This window comes from Scaptodrosophila lebanonensis, unplaced genomic scaffold, assembly GCF_003285725.1.
Source record: "Scaptodrosophila lebanonensis strain 11010-0011.00,11010-0021.00 unplaced genomic scaffold, SlebRS2 tig00000024-arrow-pilon, whole genome shotgun sequence".
Classification (NCBI taxonomy): domain Eukaryota; kingdom Metazoa; phylum Arthropoda; class Insecta; order Diptera; family Drosophilidae; genus Scaptodrosophila; species Scaptodrosophila lebanonensis.
This window is the reverse complement of record NW_022060538.1, coordinates 7052272-7061966: the sequence shown is the minus strand read 5'-3', so window position 1 is coordinate 7061966 and position 9695 is coordinate 7052272. Positions and strand designations below refer to the sequence as shown.

Below are 9695 nucleotides of genomic sequence, written 5' to 3'. Positions count from 1 at the left end.
AGCAACGAAATTGTCGTCGTGTTCTTCCATTACTTTGCCGACCCATATTAATTACAATGTGAAACTCATTAGGAATGCTTTTGCGTAATAAGTACAATCGTGGCAAGTTGATGAAGCGAAACAAAATTCGGGGTAGATACATTCAGACTAAGATTATACCCCTGACAACCCGCGACAACCTAATCTACATTCAGAATAGAAGAATTAGAAAAACTCTTTTTCACATAACTGATTATTTAATGGTAAATGTAGAGCATAGTTGATAGATAACATTGTCCACTGACGTTCTATGTTGATAGCTGAGAGTTCGACAAATTTGAATTTGATAAGTTCGAGCTATGCTCAGAGTCGGAAGAGTGCGCCGGATGCGGTTGTATTTGTGGATGATGTGACGGCTGTTTTGCTTGAATGGCAGTGCCCGACTCATAGTTAATACGTATCCATTGACCCTCAATGTTCTCCTTCCACAAAGAGACATTATTATCGCCGCCACTGACGGCCAATATGTTGCCAGTGGTCGACCAGGAGACAGTCCAAACGGCATCATCAAATGTATGCAGGACAGTCGAGGTCCATTGAGTTAAATCGGCATTGCTGCTCCATATGATCACATGACGGTCCTGGGATGCCGTCGCAATCTGTGATCGTGGCAGTCCAATAGATGGTGACCAGGCCACATCGCGCACCCAATCCGAATGCGCCTCGAAGCGTTGCTCCTCAACCCAACGGTCGTTGTCCTCGCGCCAGATCCTAACGAAATTATCGCAACCGCCGCTGACGATCCGTTTTACAGCCGTATTACGCGACGTGGCGCGCTGATCGAAAGCTGGATCAGGTGCTTGGGCCGGACACCAAGAGATAGCGTTGACGCCAATCGTATGCGCGTTGGGTATCTTTTTAGCATCCCATGAACCATATTCCGTATTACAAGACAATATTGAAATGGAGCCGTCCGAGCTGGCGCAAGCAAGAACCAAGCCATATTCTGGCGGCGCAAAGTCTACAGAATTTACCGAGGAATCATGGTTGCTGTATTCGTATCTGTAACAAAACCAAAGCAATTAGGCAACGCTTCAAGATAACGTCACACACAAGCACACACACAAGCACACATGCACACTCACACAAGCACACATGAACACACACAAAAGCGCAAATGTTTTCGTACTTACAGCTTTGTCCAGTCTCTGGGCGTTGTGGACTTCCAAATTATCACTTTGCGATCATAGGAGCACGAGGCCAGAATGCTTCCAAACTTTGGATGAGCCCAAGCCACACGCCACACCGGACCCTGGTGGCCTTTTAACTCGGCCAGCGCCTTATTGTTCTTGCGCGAATGAAATATTTTGACGCTGCCATCTGACGAGCAGGTTGCCAACAGCAGTCCGTAGAAGTCCAGTGCTGCGTGATGAACCATGTCCTCATGCTCGGTGTCAATTTCATGCAAAAGGCTCACCATTTTGTTTGAAAATATTTATTTAGAGACCGGATTTAAGAAATTACACCAGTTCGTCTATTTTCCCCGGCGTCCAATTCCAATCGTTTACGTGGATTTTAGGGATGTACTCGATGTAACTCAATCGAATCATCGTAGCAATAATATTCGATAGCAGGCACTTGTTGGCGATTAATCTATCAAATAGTCTTATCGATTTTTCCCTAAGTCTATTGTGAATTGGACGATTGAATTTTCCACAGACAGACACTTACTGTGCATTTGCAAGGAAAAAAAGGTAATTAAGATTCAATAAATAGCTTGAAATCGTAGTAGCTGGTTTGTTAAACGCACCAAAAGTGTATAAATAAATCGAATGTGCGAAAATTCAACTGCAACCAGCACAACAACAACCCCTATTACATAACCTTTTTAAGGTTACAAAACTGGAAGTTTTAGATCGAAATCCGGCTAATTTTTATGCCTTTGCAGATGTTGACGCAATCAATCCTGAAAGGCGCGCGTGTGCTGCGCACCGAGGCTCGTCGCAACATTGCCATCCTGGCGCCAGCACTTAACAAGGCGTCCGATCCCATCCAGCAGCTGTTCTTGGACAAAGTGCGCGAGTACAAGCAGAAGAGCGCGTGAGTATCCTACAATAGTCCAAAATTCAAATGATTTAAGACTTAATTATTGAATTGCAGTGGCGGCAAAATTGTCGACTCCAATCCCGAAATTGAGCGCGAGATTAAAAACGAGCTGGATCGTGTTGCCAAGCAATTCGGCAGCGATGGCAAGACCGACATGCTGAAGTTCCCCGAGTTCAAATTTCCCGATGTTAAGATCGATCCTATTTCACAAGGCACCGCCACCAATTAAGAACTTTTCGTTTAATGAAGTTAAAATTGTTTTAAGTTTTCCTATCACACAACAACAGCAACAACAACAGCCAGAGCGGAGCTACCAAGTAATTGCGTGTTAAAATAAAATAAAAACAATATAAATTACATAGAAGGGTTCGTAGAACAAATCAAAAACTGTTATTCAACACATTCTGTTTCTTTAAGCTAACGTGTGCTGATGACCTGCTGCACCGTCTGCTGGAGCAACTGCATCTTATGGTAGCCCGCTACCTTGGTGAATGTGTGCAACAGCGCCTCGATATCCTTGCCGCCTATCAAGGGCACAAAGTTACCGGCACAGGTGCAAAACTCAGCCAAATTGTCGCGCTTTATCTCATTGCAGCGGGCACATCGCAAGTCCTGCAGAACATACGACATCATTTTGCGCTGGACGACATCAATCATACGCATCTCAATCTCCTCGTTGTCATACGCTACATAGCACTGGGCGCACAGCCAAACGGGTCTGTAAAAAGATAAGTCGGAATTAAACACCGTATGTGTGCTCACAAAAATTTTACTCACATGCCATCCTTCATTGCTCGGTGCTTGTCCTTGCACAGATCTAGATCGCGACAGTGATTGCAAGCTTTACATATCACCTCGTTTATGATATAACTGTCGCTCGGATCGTTCCATTCGGCCAAGTCTGAGAACTCGCCCACGCCCACAAGTCTCAACATGTTACGTCTCAGCTCATTGATGTGCTCGGCCAGACTCTTGTCCACACTCAACACCTTCACAATTGTGCGTATCAGCTCCAAGCCAGGGCTGGTTTTGCCCTTGCCATAATTCTTATGCAACTTCAGCACATAATCAAAGGCACAATGCGATATATCCTTGATGGCCTGTTGGGTAGTCTTGTGCTCCGCGAGCGACTGCATAAAGAGTGTGAGCAGCGTTTCGAACTTCTCTCGACATTCATTTTCATCCGGCAGCCGTTCGCCAATGGTCCAATTTAGGTCCAGCGATAGCTCTGGTTCCTCCTCCTCCGCAGCATCTGTTGCCGAAATCACTTCGCAATCCCGCTCCGGCCTCTCGCCATCGTTATTATCATCGTCGTCTTCATCGTCACTTATTGTTTCGGTTGGACGATGCATTGTCCCACTAGCCGTCACGATAGAGGCTGTCTCATCAATGCCCTTGGGCAGCCTTCCGCGGATGCCCGAAAAATTCGCCTGATCCAACCAAAGCATAAAGTTCCAGCACTGCTCAAAGCTCAGCTGTATGGAGTGGAACATTTCCTTGTTACGCAGACTCTGCACAATATAGTCCACATAGCCCAAGGCGTCGGACACGGTTTTCTTGCCCGAACTCAAAATAATGCGATTGAAGTCCGCATAGACTATCGTGGCGCCCAGACGCTTAAACTCCGCAATGATCCGCAGGAACATTTTACGCATGAGATTGTTTAGCGAACGCCTCAAAGCCGGATCATACATCAAGGCATTACTGGATCGCACCCACCGATAGAAATGGACGATTTGAAAATCGGAGAATATGTTCTGATTAATAGATACCTCCCGGAGCCAACCATTTACCATGGAGCGCATCACGCGAAAAGCTGCGGAGCACAGAGCGGTCTCATCATAGCTGGGCAATGTAGCCGCTGGCACCGTGCCAATCATTTCCTCCAGCGATGCCTGTGGCATCACATCAAATGTGATGGCCGAGGAGGCGCCCTCCATTTCCTGGATTTTCGTGGACTGCAGAAGTGCACTTACTGCCAAGCTATCCAATGCCAGCTCCACGCACACATCGCCATAGAATCCGGCACGATTCTGCACCACACTGATGCTCTCCTCGAATTCGGCCAACAGACGACTGTCATCCGCCTCACGTCCGCCCAAATCTGGGCGTGTGGTCTCCGACCACCACAACACAAAATTGTGTTTCTGCAGCAGACGTGCAAAGAAGAGATCAGCACCAAATAGCACCGTATCTGGTGGCATGTTTCCAATGGGCACATGAAAATACCGACACTGATCCAACATTAAGTCGACCACATTGTTCAGGTTCAGGAAGTGTCGAATTACGGCTCGTGTGCCCTGACGCTGCCAATCCAAGCCGGAGAGCAGCGACGCATCATCTGAGATGTGTATCTGAGCCTGTGGGTAATCCAACAATATGGGCATTGCAGAACTCAATTTCCTCGCCTCGATCGCTGTCTGCATGCAGAGCATTGTGGGTCCGCGCTGTTCCTGCTTGTAGCTAGAGAGCGCACGCTGTATATGCCTGTAGATCTGTTTCACATCAACCTCGATAAGCACTTCAAAGGTGAAATCTTCTGGGGGGATTTTCTCGACATCTGCTGACTGCTGCAAGTTCTTAATAAGCGCCAACCGTTCCGCTGTGTAGAGTTGCTTCATATTTGGCATTTGATTGGCGCGCACCGTGTCCAGACCAAATATATAGGCACGCTTGCTAGACAGCAGGAAGAGTGCCCAAATCTCCTTCTTGGCCGTGGGTATGTTATGCTGATATAGATAGATCTTTCTTAGCTTGTTACTCGCTTGTTGCAAGTACTTGATGTGCGATTGTGGGCGCTGTTCCAGCTGCTCGATGGAGAAATTCTCCAGATCCTTGGTGGACAAAGCGGCCAGACGACGCGCCTCGTCGCGCTGCACCGCACAAATACAGCCCAGGTCCATTAGTGCACGAAACTCCAGCGTCATCTGAGTCTCATAGATGCCCTCGATGTCCGGCGTCGCTAAATCTGCCAACATGCCCAGACAATTGTCCCGGAACACCTGTTCCGGCACACTGTAGCGATAGAGATTGTAAACCGGTCGCGAGCGGGGCAATACGCGATTCACCTTCCGCCACAACTGCCCCTCTTCCGGCGGCGCAGCACTGCGTTGATTCACGTAGAAAATGCGCGGCACATTCAACTTGATGCGATGCAGTTCATCGCCAATCATGGCCCAAACAGTGAAGTGGCCCAGATCGTCGACTGGGACTATCTGCAAAATTTGCCACTGCTGGTCAATCAAAGTGCGTTGAGTGCGCCGTAAAAATCCCCCAAGCGTGGCCGTTGAGGTTGTAGCTCGGGCCCCAACTTGGGCGCTCTGGTCACTGTTGTCGTTGCGCGAGCGTTTGTTCTGCTGCCGATAGCGTTGGCGCTGCTCTAGTTGCCAGGCCCATTTGCGCTTTTGGAAACGCACCCAATCCATAATACTCTTGCGTGTCTCGCCAATGGGAGGCGGGGGACCAAGGGCTTGGCGCCAAGTGGTAGGCGCAGGCGTTGTATTTTCTGTCGGGGTGTCATCCTCGAGCTCAATGCGTTTCCTCTTGGTTACTATGGGACGGCCGTCTAACTCCGATCCGCCATCCCTGCCGGCCAGATCTTCCATGTCAGCCAGCTCTAGATCCTTATCTTCCGTATCCAGTGCCGGTTTTGGCTTCGGACGTGCTGTGAACATCTCATTGATGCGACGCTGCTTTAGCACATCATTTTTCTCCAGCATTTTCTTGTGCAGCCAATCCGGATGCTGGACGCGTGGCACAGGATTTGCCAGACCCTGCAGGGCAGCCGGTATGGTGATAATCTTTTGAATAGTGCCACCCAACCGCTCGATATAGTAATTCCAGTCCAGCACATCGCGTATGTCCGCATCGCCCATAGTGTTGTCCTTCAGCCAACGACGCAAGTGATGGCGTCGCACACTCGGCTCTGACTGAAATATGGCCAATGGGATGGCCCGTTCTGTGACTGGCGCCCCTTCAGGCTTCTTCGAAATGATATACTTGCAAGCTAGACCCGCATCTTTGACCATTTGCTCGCCCAGAAACTCGGCTAGACGTTTAGCTGTTGATATGGAAGTGCTTTTTTGTGCGCCATATTCCTCCAGTTTCTTCGACATAGATTTGTTCTCGGCAATCAACTCAAATAGCTCTGAATCGGGCAAATTGGAGCCACGACTGTACAGAACGTCTAACCAATAGTCGGCGACTTTGGCCACCGAGGCATAGCATTCCTCCAGTGTGCTGCCCGCTAGAAACGCTTCGAATACAGAGCTCTGAAAATTCTTTATCAGTTGCAATTCGCCACGCCGCTTCACTTCAAAGCCCTTCAACTCCGCCAAGGAGCCATCGAAATTGAAGACCGCATAGCGTTTCTTCAGCTTTTTGCCCTCCTCTTTGGCGGCAGGTAGCACCATCGCCAGATAGGGACCATCCACCTCAAAGAAAATCGAATTTTCCTCACGTATGTCATACTTGGGCGGTTCGTTGGCATTTTCGGATTTGCGCAGCTCATGATATTGGTCGTTGGTAAAGTGATCTTTGACCATGGTATTAAGCACAGCATTTGGGTATGAAATGTTGATTTTCTTTTTCTTTTCGTGTGTCGTATGCACCGTAAATTCCTGCGGGAATGAGCCGGGTAATATGCACCAAATACCATCAGTGTCTAGCTCCAAGGGTCGACCCACTCGCTCAATAATCTCACGTGCTTTCGTGATGATATTCGAGCCGGTTAGACACACAATGCCAGCCATAGGCATCGAGTGCCAACGCGCTCCCCGGCGCATCACATAGCCATAGAAGGAGTTCAGAATACACTTGTGTGCCAGCTGGAGCGAATCATACAGCACTTCGCGGCCCTTTGCCGCCTTAATCTCAGCAGCATCGCCCGAAGCAACGGCCGCGTTTACTGAAGCTTTGGCCACTTTGGTCAGACCCTTGTATTCGTAGCGACGATCGCGAAAGGCGCGTACCGTATCCACATAGAAACTGTTCTCCTTTTGGCAAATGGTCGAGTTTCGTGTCTCCAGTTTGGTAATCTTAGTCTTTTTGTACGCCTTCCGGCAATAGTCGGACAGACGTTTCTTCTCATAAGCTGCTTGATCCTCTTTGGAGAGTTCGTGAAAGGCACGGGTGGGTCCGCCCGGAAAGAGTGGCGGAAATTTCTCCGTTTCCAGCTGCTGTTGTATACGCTGGAACTCATTGCGGGAGGCGGGCAACATTTCACCTCGCCAGAGCCAATCCATAGAGCGCTTACAGCGTACACCGGGCTTGTTGAAATCACAAGCGGCGCAATCCATGTCGCTGACCATGGCCGAGGGCTGCAAGCGATTAGTCAGAATAATGTTGGGATACATAGCACCCACATCCAAATGATAAATGACCGGCTGTTCTAAGCGATTAGGTATGTCATGAAGACCTGCAAGGAAACAACAAAACAATTAAAGTGCCAAAATGAAAGGAATTTTAAGAGGTTTACCTTGCAAGCCCTGCGATATTTCCTGCTTAACCTCAGCTAGATTGGTCACCTTCTCCAGCGGTATGCCCTCCTCCACTTCAATGGCATGCTTCAGAACTGCATCGACATGTTCCATCAATTGTTTTACCATATTTGGATCGAGGCGAAATCGACAAGGTATATCTGCACGAAATACTCCAGATTCCAGGGCCTCCACATGGCCGCCTACATAGGTTTCGGAATCCAGCACATGTCCCTCGTTGGACAACTTGTTCAGTTCACTCTGATGCTTATTGGGGTACACGATGTTAGCATGATAGGCCTCCACCATCAGCAGGGTCTCACACAATGTGCCCGATCCCTTGCGCAAGATCTCATCCGGTTCCATGGGAATAATGGTGTTTAAAGCAAAAATAAACGGATGTACATACTTCATGTACAGATAATAGGTTGCCACAGCATCGGACACCGAATAATTGGCCAGCACCTGCGGCTGTTCCACAGCCATGCGACACATATCCTCAGGATCTAGCTCAACTGGATCGTAGCGCAGTTTTGCCTTGGCCACCGCCTTTAGACCCTGCGAACCCACGGGCAGATAGGAATCACGCTTTACCCAGCAGAGACAATCCATGTGTATGGACGGACGACTCAGATAGTTGCCATCGCGCACCTTCGAGAAGCCAATTTCTTGCTTCATATCCAAATCGTAGACGGCCGCGCGTGTCTCCACAAATGGCCAATCGAAAAAGTCGCCGTTGTAGGTGACGACAATGTGAGGACGCACCTCCATTATGTGATCAAAAAATTTCTGCAGCAGATGCATTTCATTCTCCTCATTGCAAACTATGAAATTCCCTTCGAATTCGGGCTTGGGCGTGTACTCAAAATCATTAACATCTGAAGATATAATCTCGCGATTTGTTATCAAATAGCCCTGCCCGTCGATCATGTACGAAATCATCATAATTTGATCGGTTTGAGCGTCGGGAAACTTAAGCGGCAATTTTGTCGTCTCTATATCAAAGGCCAATACGACGGGCTCGGGTCGATCCAAAATATCGGGTCGTGCTGTGACCAAAGGCATTTCGTCTCCACTGCGACAACGTATGTTATACCATTGGCCGCAGAAGATGCGCAAATCGATGGAGACCCGGACATGGTACGGCACATCGTGCTCCCGAATATCCATGATGCAGTCCATATAGTCCAGCTGTCGCTTACCCCCACCATCCTCACTGTTGGACGACTGAGCCAACGAAGATGCCAACATTTGCATGTAGTAGGTGTTGGACTTTTCGCGCTCCTTGTTACGTCGCACTGCCGACATCAGTTCCCGACGAACTTTCGTCATGGCTGTTTGATTGAGGAAGGACAGTTTGAGATAGCGCTGCTGCAGGCCAGATAAGTGATTGGGCAGGTCCAGATCCTCTTTGATGATGTGCTCCAAGCCAGCAATCTGGCCGGAATATTTGCGGCCCAGGAAACGCGCCACTTCCAGATGCATATTGTCATCCGGCCTTATAAGCAGGTATGGTTTGTAGGGAACAGTGCACTTAAAACGAGTACCGTCCATTTGTATAAAGAATAGATCTAATGCGGCAGCCAGTCGCCTATCCTCATCAAGCACTTCTGTCTACAAATAAAAATACGTAGAAATTGAACGTTTTTCTAATTCCTATTTATTGGAAGCAACAACTTACGGAATGCATATTAATGAGGTAGCCGGTGCGCTCCAGACTGTCCTTGACACGATCGAAACCATATTTGGAGTCGATTTTATCATTCTCCCGCGATTGTCGGTACCCAACTTCGTTAAAAAAGTCGTCCCTGATAAAACAAAGGAACACAATTGCAAAACTCATTGGCGATTTCTAAAGAACAAACTTACCCTTCAGCTCGCGTTTCGCTGACAAATTTTCCTGTATTTTGCAGCACTTTTGCTTTGTTGTTGCCCTGATCCATAATTAATAAACATAAAAATCACATATAAATAAACAAAAACTAATGGCAAATGTGTTTCACTATGTTTGGCGCCTTTTGTTATTTAATATCGATATGGACAGTGCATATCGGTGCTATCGATTGTCAATATACGATGGTATCGACTAGCAAGTGAAGTTGGCTGCGCTGCAAGCAGCTGTTAAACAGATTG

General features: G+C 48.1%; 3 protein-coding genes across 3 annotated transcripts; 1 reads left to right on the top strand and 2 right to left on the bottom strand.

The window, feature by feature from the left end:
• Nucleotides 1-214: 214 nt before the first annotated feature.
• LOC115620191 (protein SEC13 homolog) lies at nucleotides 215-1555 on the bottom strand. Its single transcript, XM_030513322.1, has 2 exons — nucleotides 1173-1555; nucleotides 215-1041 (listed from the first exon to the last, which is right to left on the bottom strand). Exons 1-2 carry the CDS (start codon nucleotides 1457-1459, stop codon nucleotides 288-290), a joined length of 1041 nt encoding a protein of 346 aa, XP_030369182.1. The 5' UTR covers nucleotides 1460-1555; the 3' UTR covers nucleotides 215-287.
• Nucleotides 1556-1611: 56 nt separating this feature from the next.
• LOC115620192 (ATP synthase-coupling factor 6, mitochondrial) lies at nucleotides 1612-2449 on the top strand. Its single transcript, XM_030513323.1, has 3 exons — nucleotides 1612-1733; nucleotides 1928-2079; nucleotides 2140-2449. The coding sequence occupies exons 2-3, from the start codon at nucleotides 1928-1930 to the stop codon at nucleotides 2312-2314; spliced, it is 327 nt and encodes a 108-aa protein (XP_030369183.1). The 5' UTR covers nucleotides 1612-1733; the 3' UTR covers nucleotides 2315-2449.
• LOC115620190 (DNA polymerase epsilon catalytic subunit A) lies at nucleotides 2311-9518 on the bottom strand. Its single transcript, XM_030513321.1, has 5 exons — nucleotides 9432-9518; nucleotides 9244-9370; nucleotides 7562-9176; nucleotides 2863-7501; nucleotides 2311-2803 (listed from the first exon to the last, which is right to left on the bottom strand). Exons 1-5 carry the CDS (start codon nucleotides 9503-9505, stop codon nucleotides 2503-2505), a joined length of 6756 nt encoding a protein of 2251 aa, XP_030369181.1. The 5' UTR covers nucleotides 9506-9518; the 3' UTR covers nucleotides 2311-2502.
• Between the last annotated feature and the right edge of the window lie 177 nt (nucleotides 9519-9695).

Bases quoted from the DNA above. Each gene is read 5' to 3' on its own strand.
- LOC115620191 (XM_030513322.1), bottom strand. From the start codon at position 1,459: ATGGTGAGCCTTTTGCATGAAATTGACACCGAGCATGAGGACATGGTT. The intron at 1,042-1,172 runs GTAAGTACGAAA...GTTTTGTTACAG, and splicing joins CCCAGAGACTGGACAAAGCT to ATACGAATACAGCAACCATG.
- LOC115620190 (XM_030513321.1), bottom strand. From the start codon at position 9,505: ATGGATCAGGGCAACAACAAAGCAAAAGTGCTGCAAAATACAGGAAAA. The intron at 9,177-9,243 runs GTAAGTTGTTGC...TTTTATTTGTAG, and splicing joins ACCTCATTAATATGCATTCC to ACAGAAGTGCTTGATGAGGA. The intron at 7,502-7,561 runs GTAAACCTCTTA...GTTTCCTTGCAG, and splicing joins AATATCGCAGGGCTTGCAAG to GTCTTCATGACATACCTAAT.
- LOC115620192 (XM_030513323.1), top strand. From the start codon at position 1,928: ATGTTGACGCAATCAATCCTGAAAGGCGCGCGTGTGCTGCGCACCGAG. The intron at 2,080-2,139 runs GTGAGTATCCTA...ATTGAATTGCAG, and splicing joins GAGTACAAGCAGAAGAGCGC to TGGCGGCAAAATTGTCGACT.